This window comes from Rosa rugosa, chromosome 3, assembly GCF_958449725.1.
Source record: "Rosa rugosa chromosome 3, drRosRugo1.1, whole genome shotgun sequence".
NCBI classification, from domain to species: Eukaryota; Viridiplantae; Streptophyta; class Magnoliopsida; order Rosales; family Rosaceae; genus Rosa; species Rosa rugosa.
In genome coordinates, this window is record NC_084822.1 from 47,541,040 (window position 1) to 47,556,265 (window position 15,226).

The 15,226-nt window shown below is 38.9% G+C and overlaps 2 protein-coding genes across 5 annotated transcripts; both read right to left on the minus strand.

Moving 5' to 3' along the window:
* Positions 1–3,280: 3,280 nt before the first annotated feature.
* LOC133741249 (pentatricopeptide repeat-containing protein At4g08210) lies at positions 3,281–7,753 on the minus strand. Of its 4 annotated transcripts, none has more exons than XM_062169181.1 (5): positions 5,289–7,753; positions 4,959–5,032; positions 4,448–4,611; positions 4,128–4,321; positions 3,287–3,797 (listed from the first exon to the last, which is right to left on the minus strand). In XM_062169181.1, the coding sequence occupies exon 1, from the start codon at positions 7,642–7,644 to the stop codon at positions 5,467–5,469; it is 2,178 nt and encodes a 725-aa protein (XP_062025165.1). In that variant the 5' UTR covers positions 7,645–7,753; the 3' UTR covers positions 3,287–3,797; positions 4,128–4,321; positions 4,448–4,611; positions 4,959–5,032; positions 5,289–5,466. The 4 variants fall into 4 exon arrangements, with proteins under 4 accessions (XP_062025166.1, XP_062025163.1, XP_062025165.1 ...); XM_062169180.1 differs by having other exon boundaries at positions 3,292–3,766; XM_062169182.1 differs by having other exon boundaries at positions 3,281–4,315.
* Positions 7,754–8,778: 1,025 nt separating this feature from the next.
* Positions 8,779–13,303, minus strand: LOC133740333 (O-fucosyltransferase 10-like). The gene is made up of 10 exons (XM_062168271.1): positions 12,677–13,303; positions 12,172–12,250; positions 11,857–11,924; positions 11,596–11,684; positions 11,084–11,281; positions 10,673–10,877; positions 10,405–10,572; positions 10,019–10,186; positions 9,592–9,782; positions 8,779–9,453 (listed from the first exon to the last, which is right to left on the minus strand). The coding sequence occupies exons 1-10, from the start codon at positions 13,052–13,054 to the stop codon at positions 9,255–9,257; spliced, it is 1,743 nt and encodes a 580-aa protein (XP_062024255.1). The 5' UTR covers positions 13,055–13,303; the 3' UTR covers positions 8,779–9,254.
* Positions 13,304–15,226: the final 1,923 nt, after the last annotated feature.

The window sequence follows — 15,226 nt, forward strand, 5'->3', positions numbered from 1 at the left end:
TTTCATTATTTTAGGTCGAATAGTTTCCATGATCTCTCCCATCTCTATACTTTCCGATTTTTTAACGTTTTACTTTCAATACTATCAAAGGGTTTGTTGTTCTAATCCTTCGTGCTTACATTTGTAATGGTTAAGAGCACTTAATCTCATCTTAAACTCGAAGTTCTTGTGTCGAAAAGTCTTGGAAGGGAATCACGAAGGAGACATTAGTTAACATATGCTCAAACAGTCAAACCCTAGGCCCACGAATGCACGAAGGACAACATCATAACTTCTGCCATGTTCTTGGGATGAGCCAAATTTGGCGCCAAAAAGGAAACCCACTAAATTGTGGCTTACACCAATGATCCGTCTGTAAGTAAAAGTGTGTTTACTCACACAACTCATTTCATCGGAAGTATTGTGTTCCTTTTCTTCATGAGAGGTTTTTGTCAACGATTTCTTAAAATGTATCTATGTTTTTTTTTATGGAAGATTTTTACCGACGACCTGGTCGTCCTCAAAAGTGTGTCTATTTTTGTATAACTTTTTGGAAAAAATTCTGCTTACTAACCTGTACTTTCAATGGTTCATCAGTTCAGTCCATGCACTTCTAATTTAATAAAAAAAGTCTTTGCACTCTCCAATTTCATCAAATCGATCCATTACATCACTACTCTGTCAATTTTCTCTGTTAAGGTGCTGACGTGGCCAGCTGAAGTTTGATCTAGTTTTGTGGGACCTTCTCAAGGAAAAATTCCCAAAATACCCATACAAGTATAAACACAAACTCAGTCTTCTTCAACACCCCAAGAATCACTCTCCACCTCTCTCTCCTCTCACTTTCTCTCTCTAAAGACCTCCATGAAAGAACCACCTCTCTCTCGTCGCAAAAAGGCCACTACCAACCACACTCAGCCTAAGAAGCTCAAGCTCGTATGCAAACTCTGGCTATTTGTTTCTAGCATAGCAATGGTTATAGTAACAGAGTCGGGTCGGGTCAGGGGGTTGGTTCCGAGAAACACGGCGGTGAATCGCTGAGGAAGATGGTGTTGAAGAAGCAATTGCTAGCCAAGCAATCGGATTTGGTTCATGGGTTTGGTTTTAGTGAGAGTGATACGGAAGTTGGTGGCTTGGGTGAGACTAGGGCTGACATTTTCAGCCGAGACAAACCAACCAACCGAGTCCGAGCCGAACCGGGAAAGTTGGTAGCCGACCATATCGGTTACCGAAAGTTTGGTACGGTAGTACCGAACCGAGAGAGATATGTTGGTACGGTATTGATACTGATTTTTAGACATATACGGTATACCGTACCGAACCGTATATTGTATATATTATTTATTTATTTAAATATATTTTATATCTATCGATCTGAACCGTTGATTATTATTAGTTTTATTTCATATTAAATTATAACCGTTCGATTTTAAATTTTCCAAACCCTAAGGGGGGTATCTCAATACACAATTCAGATCGAGCCCTCTCTCAGTCTCTCTCAGACTCGAACCCTCTCGGCCTCTCCGCCTCTCGACCTCTTCTTCAGCCCTTTGAAGTCGAACTATCCAAGAATCGAACCCAGAGATAAGAGATTCATTTCCTAGTGGCCTACGGCCGGTGAGTTTTCCCTAAGACTCATTCGATTTTGTGAAATCTTAGCTAGATGTGCCTGGATCTCAAGTGGTATCTATGAGTTCTGGGTTTTCATGGTTTCTTTACCAATATGTTCTGGGTTTTCATGGTTTCCCTTCTGTGCTTGTAGGAACAAGAGGACCGAGGACTGAGTTTGAGTGTTTGACTGTTTGAGGGAGACGAAGGCAAAGTCACTGCACAATTGAAGGTATAATTCATTAATTCGTATTATGCATAATTGATAATTGTCTGTAGATTTGATTTGCAGCAATTGTGGTAGGTTTGATTTATGAGTAATAGATACATCTCATGTTGAGCTGTTTCTGAGTTTCGTGTGAGGCAAACATTGTTGGATGTATAACGAACGTGTTTATCTGTTCTATTTTTGATCAAATTGTATTGCTTTTTCTGGGTTGTTCAATCAAAGCTGGTATCTTTTGTTTTGGGAGATTGGGGGAAAAGCAAGTTTGGGGGAGTTGGTGGTTGTCTGTAGTTCATGCAGCTCTAATTTAGCTTGCCAGTCTTTACATGGACAGATTGTCCAAAACTTTAGCTTACAGTAATTTCAGCTTAAAACTTGAGGAGAATCTTAGGGTCACATTAGATGCCTTGGATAAATTTTAAGTTTGTTTTTCTTACTGTGCTTTTCAGGTGGTGTTCGAATCTCAACAATTCAAGTAATCATCTAATCAAGAGACTCTTAGACCTGGAGCAATGTAGGAGCGGAGCAGTTGGTCTGAGCACTTAGTTATTGTATCATTTGATATTTTGATTCATTTGTGTGAAGTGTGAAGTGTGAACTATGAATTATTGACTTAAAATTTGTATGAACTATGAAGTGATGAAGGGGATGAACTGAAGTAAATAAGTGATGAACTCAAGTAGTGAAGTTGATGTATGAGAGTTTTTAGCTTATTTTTCATTTACAGGTTGTTCATTTCCAGGTTGTGCCTTTAAATTGATGTGAGGATTGCATTTTTTCATTTGCTGACAGGTTTGGGCTTTTAAAATTTTAGTTGGGCCTTAGCTGGAATCTGGCCCAATCTTAAACTCGGTACTAGGCCCAACCAACCGAAACTAACCGAGATCTCGGTATACCGAGAAGTTGGTATACCGACTTCTGTGGCCGGTAATGGTAGGCTATTTTGTGTACCAACTTAGTTTGGTACGGTACGTGGTATTGGGCTTCAAGGTCCGGTACCGTACCGAACCCACCCCTAGGTGAGACTAAGAAATGTGAAGTGTATGAACCCTTGCTTATAAATTTAGACCTTGATCATGATGAACCCCCCCTTTTCACTGTCATAGTCTATGGGTATTTTGGGAATTTCTCTGTGAGAAAGTCTCACAAAACTGCCAGATCAGACCTCAGCTGGCCACGTCAGCACTTTAACAGAGAAAATTGACAGAGTAGTGACGGAATTGATCGATTTTATGAAATTGAAGAATACGAGGATTTTTCTGATTAAATTGAAAGTGCAGGAACTGAACTGATGAACCCTTAAAAGTATAGAGTAATAAGCAGAATTTAATCTTTTTTTTTTTTTTTCATTATGTAGCCTTTTACCAATGTAGTCAAGAGCATTTAATTGAGTCTAAGAGTTTTATAAGGCAATCATAGAGAAGATTAGTTAACATATGCCGCAACCTTAGGCCCCACGCAACGCCAGGGACAACATCATAACCTTTGCCATGTTCTTGGGATGAGCCAAGATTGGCGCCAAAAAGAAAAAGGCCACCACAACTAGGTAACTTTGTTTGTGAACTTTCTTGCATTACTATAGGTTCTGAATCAGTATTGATAACAGTGAAATACTGAAAAAGAAAGAATAACCCAAAGGCATGCTTGAGCTTCATGCTCTCACTTTATACAGAGAAAGAGGGGGCATGGTCACTGAAATGATTGAAGAAGAAAGCTACGTGGCAATGAGAAAGAATTCTGTACCAGAAGAGACCCAACAGCAAAGACCAGTCTCTGTAAATACAGTGAGGGTTACAGTGATGTTGTGGGGGGCTCACTGCTGCCTGAAACTGATGGAAGCCACACCTTGTTTCCCATTGTGTCGGGTCAGGCTCAAATGGGATGGACCCGCTGGACCATTTCCCAGGTTCAGGTACCAGGGCCATCATGTCTATGAATCCATCATGAACCTTCCTGCATTAAGAGCAGTCACTTGTAGTTCACCCTGTCGGGAACAACCTTCAATATGCAATTCTTTATTGCTTTGTGATCCTTTTAACTATTACTGTTTGATTGAAAAAGATAATATTGGGCTCATTTAAAGGCAGAGGAAAATTTGACAACTGATCAGCTCAAATGAGGCTCCTGGTATATATTTCTAGTCGCGGAATTGTTCTCTAGTATTCTTAGAACTTATACATTAGACAAGGGTTCGGATTACACAGGTGCAGTTGCTTAAGGCCAGCCTCATGATCAAAATTTCTCTTAGTTTAGAAGTGGAGTGATTAAAAAACAAATAAGGATTCAACTGCACGGGGAAAGATAATCCACTTACGCTTGGGAATACCAAACTTGAGTGGCAAGGCTCTTTTGAGTTTTGGATTCACTTCCAAGTTACTGGAGATCATTGATTGCTCATCACGACAGCCAATTTTTGCTTCCATATCCTGATCTTACAACTGGCAACTTGCTCTGCTACTGATTGTATCATCATACCCCAGATATGATACACAGGATGGGAAGCTAAATCTGAGAACCACAGAAATGAAGGCAACATCAAGAAAAGAGAAACATATTAGTGCTCAATTATAGCATGAGCATGCAGAAATTGCAGGCAAATATCACTAAAACTACTTCAGGGGTAAAGGTGCTAACCTTCAAATAGATCAACTATGGAGGAATGCTGGGTCTACATGATAGGTTTCGGTCTACTGTGAATAACAATTGAAGTTTTCATTCCTTGGTTCTTCAAACTTCACCCTACCTCTTTAACAAAATGTAACAGATGTGTTCTTCTTCCTCCCCTTCTGTGCAAATTCCTTTAAATAGGGCAAGAAACAATTGTCAACCACAAAGTTTGTCTCAGCATGGCCAGACATAAAATATTTACCCCGTTATGAACAACTGAGGTCGAGAACACAGTTATAAGCTACAAAACATTATGGCATATATGAGAAACGAAGTAGGAGCCTAACTAGATGGTGGATCATCATGTATTCATATTTGTCATCTCTGTTTATAACTGTGATAGAGTGACAGATTTCCTGTATTAAAGAAGCTATTAACATATCAGGAACATACATTCTACATGGGAATAGGAGCATCTGTCATTTCCTAAGATAGCATCACAGCAAGACTGCAAGACTAATAAGAAAATAAGCCATACCTGCAACCAAAGATAAATATCATGTACAGGCATCTTTCTGAGCATCCATGCCTGCAGTTAGCTCTATGAAGAACCTGCATGTAAAGAAGAAACTTAAAATGAATAAAATAAAAATGAAAATAAAGAAAAAGTGGTAGCAAGCACAAAATCAAGCTAAATTGAGATATAGATTTAGTCTGTCTGCTTTTTGCATACTCTTTGGATATTAAAAAATTAATTGGATGACCTGACTAGATTCATATTTCAACCTCAATAAATACGAGAAAAAGCAGTCTGAGTTAAAGAATTTAAATACATTAAAAATAAATAAAAAGAATAAATTTGACATACCATAAGACAAATACATCTCTCTGGACTTTGCCACCAAGGCCTCCTTCTCTGATCTTTGCAAGCTATTCAGTACAATGATCCATCCCTATGCTCATGTACGGACTTGATTTTATAGTAGCTGTGGTATATTGAACTGAAGAACTAGTTTCTGCACAAAGCAATTCTAAAGCACTCTTTCTTATCTTGAAATCTCAATCCAGCTCTTTCCTTCTTTTTTTGCACCCACTTTCTTGACAGCTGTTCTAACTTTGCTTAAATCAACCCACATTCCCAATTCTGCATAAACATTTGAAAGTGTCACATATGTGGAAGGGTCTTCTGGTGAAGTTGCAAGAAGGCGATCAGCAACGATATTTACTAGTTCAGTGTTTTTATGAGTTCCACAGGCTCCAAGTAATGATCTCCATATGATTTGGTTGGGTTCAAATGGCAACTTAGCAATGAAATCTAAAGCCTCTTTAAAACATCCAGCTTGACCAAGAATGTCAACCATGCAATAGTAATGCTCTACACCAGGTTCTAGTCCATGCTCTTTTTTCATAGAATTAAAGATGGTCCTTGCATTTTTAACAAAACCAGCATGCCTGCAGGCAGAAAGAACTCCTAGATATGTAATTTCGTTCGGCTTCAACCCTGATTCTATCATCTTATTGAAAAGTTTAATTGCTTCATCAGCTCTTCCATTTTGCCCACACCCCACAATTATTCCAGTCCAACACACAGTGTCTCTGTCTGCCACAGAATCAAACAGAGCCAACCCATTCTCAATAGCACCACATTTTGAGTACATATCAATCAGTGATGTCACTACAACCCCCTCAGATTCATATCCACTCTTAACACAGAAAGCATGAACCTGTTTGCCACTTCCAAGAGATGTTAAACTGGAGCAAACTTTCAGAACAAATGAAGTGACAAATTGATCTACTTCTATATCCAAATACACCATATCCCTAAACAGTGAAAAAGCTAACCAGCTTAGTCCCATTTTAGCACACCCTATGATCAAACCAGACCAGGCTACAGTGTCTTTCATTGGAAGCCTGTGAAACAACCCCAATGCATCCTTAATGTTTCCCACTCTTGTATACAGATCTGTAAGAATGCTTCCAACAACATAATCCAACTCATATCCTGTGGTGACAACCAAACCATGCACTTGACGCCCAAGTCTCAAGTTAAGCAAGTTGATGCAGGCCTTTAAAGCACCACTGTAAGTGTAAGAATCCATCTGTGCACCTGAGCAATGGACTTTTGAAACTAAACCCAGAGCTGCACAATTATGTTCATTAATGACATATCCAGAAATCATGGAATTCCAAAGTGCCAAACTAATGGAAGCATTGCACCTTGAGTGCTGACCAAACAACTTTATGGCTTCATCCAATTGATTGAAATTTGAATACATATCAATCAGTGCTGACAAAGTAAATCTATCAGACTCAAAACCGGACTGTATAACATAACAATGGATCTGCTTCCCAGAGGCTAATGAACCATAGCAAGCACAGGTCTTAAAAGCACATGGGAAAGTATAACAATCAAGCCTGAAGCCTTCTCGGTGCATCATACTCACAAATTCCAACGCACGCGGGCTCCCATTATTCACAAAACCAGCAATAATACTGTTCCACGATGCAGCATTCGGCTCTTGCATCCGACGAAACAGCCCCACCGCCTCATCCATCAAACCAGCCTTACCATACCCCGAAATCATCGTGTTCCACGACGTCGAGTTCCTATCCAACATCCCATCAAAAACCCTCTTGGCATCACCCAAACTCCCACATTTCACGTACATATCCAAAAGGGTATTCATCAAAACAGTGTCAAACACCAACCCAGCTCTAGATATCCTCTCATGGATCACCCTCCCCAATCCGAGGTCACCCACCGAACCACAAGCCTTGAGCACAGCAGAGTACATAAACCCATTGGGCCTCTCCAAACCCCACTCCGCCATAAACCCATATAGCCTTACAGCCTCACCACCTCGCCCGCACTTGGTATACGCAGAGACCATGGTGGTCCACGTGACAATGTTTCTGTGAGGCATTTCGTCGAACAGCTTCTGTGCATCGTCGATAAGACGAGGCGAGGACGCGTACATGGAAATCAGATTGTTGGAGAGGAAAACATCGGCGGAAATGCCGAGTTTGATCAACTGGGAGTGAAATGCCTTGCCGTGATTGAAGGCCTGGACTCGGCGGCAGTGGGTGAGAGCTATAGCTATGCGGTTCAAGTACATGACAGCCATGAAGGAGGGTATAGGAGGCCGGGCATTGCCTCTGATACAGACGGGGGAAGACCACACGAAGATTGGGCCTGCATGCCTGTACGTTAGTCCCCACCGCATTGCATTACATCAACTTTGGATTGAAAAGAGAGTGTAGTAGTGCCCTAGTTTAAGTTTAAGCGCCGCGTTCTTAAGTAAAGTTCTTTTTTTTGAAAAGAGGGACGGTGCGGCTGCCCTCAAGCCTTGATTAATGAAACCATAGAATACAAGGGGGGGGACATAAAGCCTGAACCCCAACTTACAAAAAGTAATGTATTCTAACATGCACCCGTTAGCAAAGAGTGCATCATTGGCAACTCTATTTATTTCTTTATTTTCAGGAGGGTTCTTACAGTGTGACAGTTTATTTATTTAAGAGTGCATCATCTTAAGTAAAGTTCTTACAGTGTGACAGTTTATTTATTTATTTTGTTTTCAGGAGGGTTTTGGCGACGACTGATTTGTTGGAAAAACAGTAAAAGATGAATTTTTCATCGGCAGAATTTTTTTTTGGGTTTTTAACCGACAAAATTTAGTTGGCAAATACAATAGTGTGTTATTTGTGAAGTTTTTACCGACGAATTTTCATCCCCCAAAAATAAGTTTTTTTTTCTTTTGCCTATGAATTTTTGTCGTAAAAAGTGAATTTTTTTTTTAATATTTACCGACAACTATTTCGTTGGCAAATTATTATTGATGAAGTTTTATCGGCAAAAAAATCGGTAAAGAGTGTATCTATGTTTTTTTTTTTTTTGATACAAGAAAAGAAAAACTAGAACGAAAAACCACGAACACAGCCCCCGCCCAACTGATCCAAATGGAACACTGGGGACACAGAAACGGGGAGACAAGAAAACCATAGGATTAATTCTATCATGCCCAAGGTCAACTAACTCATTCAAGTCTTTTACGTAAATAGGTATCTTCTTTTATTAGAGACTTTTGTTTTGTTTTTTTTATGGGACTTTACTACCTGCCATTATCAACACAGTTGTGGAGTCTTTAGATGAGAAGTTTGCTGAGGACTAAGACAGCTAAAGAGAGTAAATCTTATTTTTCAATGTAGAGCGAGATGATCGCTAGAAAAGTAGAAATGGACGTGTTCAAAAGTCAAACCGAATTTCCCCCAATCCCCCATGTAGCCACACCTTTTTTTTTTTTTTTTGGCGGAAATGTAGCCACACCATTTGGCATGCCAAAATCTTGTCCAAGATACAATGCGAAAACATGTAAGTATTTTCATTATGTACTTAGAAATACATTGTAGGCTAACAAAAAACAATCAAACTCCAAACAAATTAGGCAACCCCTACCAAATGTGGACTTAGTTGGCATGGAACTTGCATGCTCTACGTATTTGTCTATGTACTGAATGTTGAGCAAGTCCCCCCAACTTTGCCAGAGGCAGCTCAAATTTCAGCTATCCCAGATAACAGATCTAACATGTATAAGGGACAAAGAATAACATGAAATACAGAATTCCTTTCTGCAACCAAAACTGGAAAACCTGCATCTCCTGACCAACTGCTTGGACTATCTACATTTTTCCACGGGCCACAGCAGGATTTAGAGCAATGGGTCTCTTCAAAATCCACAGAAGAAAAGAGCCAAGACCTCCATGTAATGTGAAGCATATGATTGACGATGGTACAAGAGAGAAACTTTTGAAGCATGGGATTTGTTTGTTCCTCTCACAGCTTTGTCATGAAACCCGAGAGTGTAGATGGGACAATCCGAGTGTTATTGTGTCTTTGTAGACATCTACATTCTGGCAAAGGGTAAGTGTACACAGAAGATTTTCGTGTAAATTTTTTCACTCTCGGTATAATCATTCCCTTGCGGTCACTCTCACTGAGCATTGTTTGCATCTGAAGTCTGAAATCTGTCCAACTGCAAAACCAATATTCACATAATTAACATAGTAGCTGACTGTTAAAAAGCTTATAAACACAAAATCTTCACTTAGTAAGGGCATTGCAAACAGAAATTACTTTATTTTGATTGTATGGTCTTTCTGCGGGAAAATACCTGATACCCATGTCCTGCAGCAGAACAACAAGCTTGCGCTTGTCAGGCACAATAGTCTTGGAATGTCCACCATGGATGAATCTCCGATGACCCATTAGGAAATGTGGGAAGTTCCCACCTTGGGTTGTTACAAAAACCTCACTAAACAAGCATACTGTATAGTCCAAAGCTGCCAATCTTGAAGAATATCCCTAGGAAACGAGATAACAGGAATTAGATCAAATGTGGAAGAGCGACAACCTCTATAGTCTTTATCTTCGATATAGCTTGTTTTCTACAGATTTCACATGATTTAACCAGATTGAAATCTTAAATTTAAAAGAATCTAGAGCTAGAGTATATGAACTTTTAGGACAGAATATTTCAAAGTAACATGTTCACTCATACTCTCCTGGGAGCACATTGCCTGAAACCTAGCAAGAGATACCTCAAACAGAGCAAGCTCATTTGGCGTTGCAAGAGACTCTTTAGTGTGCAGATAGGGAAACATCTTCAGCAAAGGGGCTAAATGCTTCTCTGCCCAATATATTTTCCCCGATGCTAAATATATTGCAGTAGTATTATCAAATCCCATACCCCGTAGCACCATTCCAACCTACGTCGACAAGATAATGAGCAGCAATTAATTATTCTTCTACAAAAGACAACAAGTTGATAGAGGATGCATGCAGAATTATGAGCTATGAACAGCTGAAATAATAACTTAAGGGGTCATTATCCCTTTAGAAAACATTTAGATCATATAGAAGAAAAATCGTGTAGTCAAAGTTTTAAAGGTATAATAAGCAATAGTAGTGATGTATATTAAAGTACCTCCAAGGGGGTAAGTGGACATTTTCCATTAATCCTATTGAGACCTGGCAGAGTTACATGGCCTTTACGTTTGAACTTATCTCCCCACCCTTTTTGTCGTATTAAATTCATTTCCACTTTTTCAGCCTCTCCTCCATCATACAAACAGCATGAGAATGCCACCATGTCCTGCAGGATGAAGAGAGATCGTTGATACGACGATTCACTTTCTTGACCATTAAAAATGACTAACCAAAAGTTTAACCGTTTGGAAACTAAGCTTTATTACCTCCTCAAAACGGAGGTGGATTGAAACATACTTTCCACCACTCCTTGAACTCTTCTCTGTCATTCGTTCAACTAGTTTCTTTGCCAAATTTGATATGGAAGAAGAGAATTGCAATGCCTCATAATTAGAAAGGCATCTTAGATACTGAATAGGAGGTGGGACACTCATCGATAACCTATTAGCAAATGGAGCTATCCGTACAACCCTGAGAACCAAATAAGCAAACAAAGACAACCTAGAAGTAAGTTTGGGGAGACACTAAGATTCTTCAGATTCATATCAATAGAGTATCAGAAGCTGAAATAAAGTTGCTGCTTGTTGATTTTTCAAACAACGTGCTTGCTTTCTTCAGCTCAATGAGAACACCAATAGTATCACATATATGGAAGAAAATAACAGTTCAGTACGTACCCCTGGCTCTGCAGAACAGGATAAACTTCTCCTGTGTAATACCGAACAGGAGCCCAAGCTTCGACACGAATATTTGGTATGTTACTGATGTTGTGATCATATCTCTCCAGCAGTACCTCAGGTAGTTCTTTAACCACTCTAACGTAGCCCTCAAGGGTAGCTACGAAATGATCTTCATCATATATATCGCTAAAAGTACTGCAAAACAAAATATTATTGTTAGCTATTTAAATTGAAAGCACAATCAGTAAAATCATTTAAAGCAAGGCTATAATGAGGGTATCCTCAAAATGAGTTTTGATACATATTCTTGGCCATTTAATGAAGGACTGTATGTGAGCCTGCCAATCTCATTTTAAACCGAACATGTTGAAGCTGGTTAGACATTGTCATACAGTTTCTTATCAAGATTAAAATGAGGCAAGTTAGTCAGACTCATAATTTGCTGATCTCCTGATTTAAACAATAATGTTAAGTTTTAAGAATTGGCATTTAAACAATAATTACGTTACCTTTGATCTCTCCAAACACTATTGAATTCAAATTGAGGAATAACTAGAATTGCATTCAAAAGTCCAGCAAGAGCCACGGCGTTGCAAATCTGTGAAAAAGCAGATTTAATAACAAGAACAAACCATATATTTACACCTAGAAGGGATATGTAGTTACCAAATATCACACTTGGATATCTAGCAGCCTTAATGTTAGAAATTAAACAAAAGAAATTTTAAGTAAAATAAGAACAAACGGAAAACTGGTTAGAATTATCATACCGCAGAGCGTTGTTGGTTAAGACCGCCATTAACCTCCACTATCAAGTAACCACTAGGGGAAGCGTTGTCTGACATTCAACGGATAATATTAGTACAATGTACATAAAAACAATAACAAACTCTCAATTTTTTCTCACCATGTGCATAAACATGAAAAATTTGCTTCCCATAAACGTAACCAATATCACTGGACAAAAAAGATCCATGACCTCTGATTCCAAAAGTAGTGATCTTTCCATATCCCATGATTCAATTACTAAAATTTGTCTATAGTGTAGCAGCCATCTTAACAAACTTGTGCTAATTCATACATACCAGACTGTGGTCCTGCAGTTGAATGTGGACAAGGCTTCTGCTCTTTCAGCTTCCTTCTGTATCTCCACACAGAAGACAACTACACAAACAAAGAAACAACCAATCTTCTCGATTAGTTGACGCAATTCTACACATTATCAATGACTTACAAACGCGAACATGATTCTGAGATTCCCACTACGTTTGAACTTCATAATTCAATTCACATTAAGTTCAACTACAAATTCGAGTACTTGATCCGAATCTTAAAACATCACTGGAAACACTGGGAAAGATTTGAGCTTGTTTGATCAGAAAACTGCAATAGCGCTTCTTTTTAGTAGATTTTTTGTCTTTTTATCTCTTGTCCTCTTTCTATTTCATCTTCTAGTCTCTCCAAATTAAATATCTGAACTTCAAATCTATCACTTCTTTTCCTTTTCAAGCATTTTTCCCAGAATCCAGACACTCAGCAACAGAAAACCAAATATATCAACCACAAAAAAAAAAGAAGAAGAAGCAAAACCTCGATCGGAGTAGAATTGTCGGCCTGAATATGAGGCCAGAGCATCTGAAACATCTCGTGGCTCCGGTAAACCGACCCGGGGTGAGGGGTATGGCCCACCAGAGAGCAGAAGGGGCCCACACCAACACACATGACAAGTCCAGAGACGTACAGAAGGGGCAGAACCACCAGCAGTCGCAAGAACCGACGGAGGCCCAGGAAGCCGGCGACGACCGACATGGGTTTTGACCGGAGTTTCCGGCGGTAGGAGGAGACTGAACTAGAGTTACGGCGCGGTGACGGTGGCGGGCTTGGAGATGTGCTGCTGCTGCTGTCGCTGCCGCAGCCACCGCCATTGCCGCCGTTGTAATGGTGGTGGGACTTGGCTTTGGCTCCCATGTGAGCAAAAGACTTTCAGTGAGCGAGCGAGTACGTTTGTTAGACTTAGAAGCTTAGAGAGAGGGAGTTGTAGAGTGTAGAAAAAGATGGGTTTTTGAATCAGAGAAATGCAGCAAGATTTTTTGGGAGGAAGTGCATCTCAACAAGAAAGAGAGAGAGAGAGAGAGTGGCTCGAGCCGGAGCCGATGATGGTGACACTGGGGTTATGGGAGCTTCCATTTTTGTTGTAATGCTGTATAACTGTATTTGTAAGGGGTACGATAGTGGGTTTAGCTTAAAAGCTAGTATAATACTATAATCTAATCTGGTAGCTCTGTAATTACAAAAGAACTCGGATATGTCCTTATTCTGTCTGATAACTCTCTTTCAATGTCGTGCTCAAAAGAAAGCGAGAGGTATGAGACATTCTAATAAATTGTGAGGTTTGGGATGCATTTTGATTCAGATAAGGCGCCAATACGAATTTGAATAACAGAGTTAAAATTTTCTTTTTATTTCTCGACGCTTGCATTTATTTGTTTTTTTGCTCATCAACATACATCAATTTTTCATTCTCTATGCGTATCATATAAAATATCTCGTTTCATAAGTATAAAAGAAAATGACAAAATTCATGAAGCTACTAACACCATCTGATGTTGAAAGGTTTAGGCCACTAGACATGTTCAAACAAAATTAAGAGTTTATATTTCTTCAAAATTACTGAAATTTTGAAATTTGAGCTTACCGATATTTGAGCAATATTAAAAATATATTCGAAATTAGTTTTTGGGTATCAATGTTGACCATTATATATTGAAATTTCTTTCAACACTAGCAATGTCCATCAAAACTTCGATAAATTTGAAGAGTCGAAATTTTGAACCTTTAAAAAGAAAAAATTATATACAATACATCTATCACCTCCAACCAATCAATTAAAGTCAATCTAAATGACAAAAAATATAATTTTTTTTTCCTATATAAAGTCAAATTTAATAAATACATGTAACACAATGACCCTATTTTAGTTAAAAAGATCAACAAGAATGGTTCATGTTATATGATGCTTGGCACGTTGGTTGGACTTGAACATCACCCGGGAAAAGAACACAAAATGATTACATAAATCGTCAAATTGGAACTTGCTTTAAAAGTTGGACATATATGTATCCATGATAGATCCGGAGATGCTTTTAACATAGATTGCCTGAATTCCCTGACATCAAGTCAAGTACCAGCAGAAACTAAAATGGTCAGCAAATAATGTTCAGTGGGGTGACCTCACTGACGGACTTGGGTTTTGGATGGCTCCTGAGCCGCCGAGCCGAGCCAATCTACCCGTCAGAAATATTAGATACTATATTTCATTCGTAACGTTCCCGTTAAAATCCAATAACGGAGGCTCAAATGCAACAGGGTGTATTCCACATAACGGATCCCGTTTGCGAGTGCGGCGCCGAAGGCTCGGTTCCCACATTCCCACCGTACCAGCACTTTCTACTTTTATATTCCTCTTCGTATTAATTTAACTACCTCTTCGTATTAATTTAACTAAATAGTTGCCAAAAATAGATAATAAAAACATGTGGACAAGTACACTTTTTTCGGTAAAATTTATTTTATATATTGATATTTTGTTGTATTATATACGATAATGATAATTGTCAAGACAGACATAAGTAGTATTCATCTAGTCAACCCTGATTATTAAGAATTACAGACTCTAACTCTATTGTATTGTGTGTGATAATGATTATTGTCGAAACAAATATAAATAGTGTTCATCTGGTCACCTGTCCAGCTGATGACTAAGAAATTTATGATCATATATCTTTCATTTTATGATGCTAGTGCAATATGAATTTTCAAGAAGAATAATATGCATCGAGAAAGTAGTATAATCACTAATACATGCACCTAAGATACTTCTTTTTTACCATATCACATCAACTCAACTCAACTCAACTCAACTCGTCGTCATCAAAAACCAAGTCAATATCGAAGTGGCCAAAGCACTAGGCACTTTGATGTAGGTTATATTAACGTTTTCATTTGCCTTTATAACATATCACTTTCATCCACATGCTATTCTCTATTAGTAGCTACTAGCTTGCTAGCAGTGTTGGCACTACTTAATATATGTAACGGTTCCACTGGCGGCCGTCACTGTCCAACTGAAAAATGGGGCAT

Excerpts from the sequence above, each read along its gene's own strand:
- LOC133740333 (XM_062168271.1), bottom strand. The coding sequence starts at position 13,054 with ATGGGAGCCAAAGCCAAGTCCCACCACCATTACAACGGCGGCAATGGC. Across the intron at positions 12,251-12,676 it reads ACAATTCTACTCCGATCGAG|TTGTCTTCTGTGTGGAGATA; the intron begins GTTTTGCTTCTT and ends TTGTTTGTGTAG. Across the intron at positions 10,878-11,083 it reads CCTGTTCTGCAGAGCCAGGG|GGTTGTACGGATAGCTCCAT; the intron begins GTACGTACTGAA and ends TTTGGTTCTCAG.
- LOC133741249 (XM_062169182.1), bottom strand. The coding sequence starts at position 7,644 with ATGCGGTGGGGACTAACGTACAGGCATGCAGGCCCAATCTTCGTGTGG.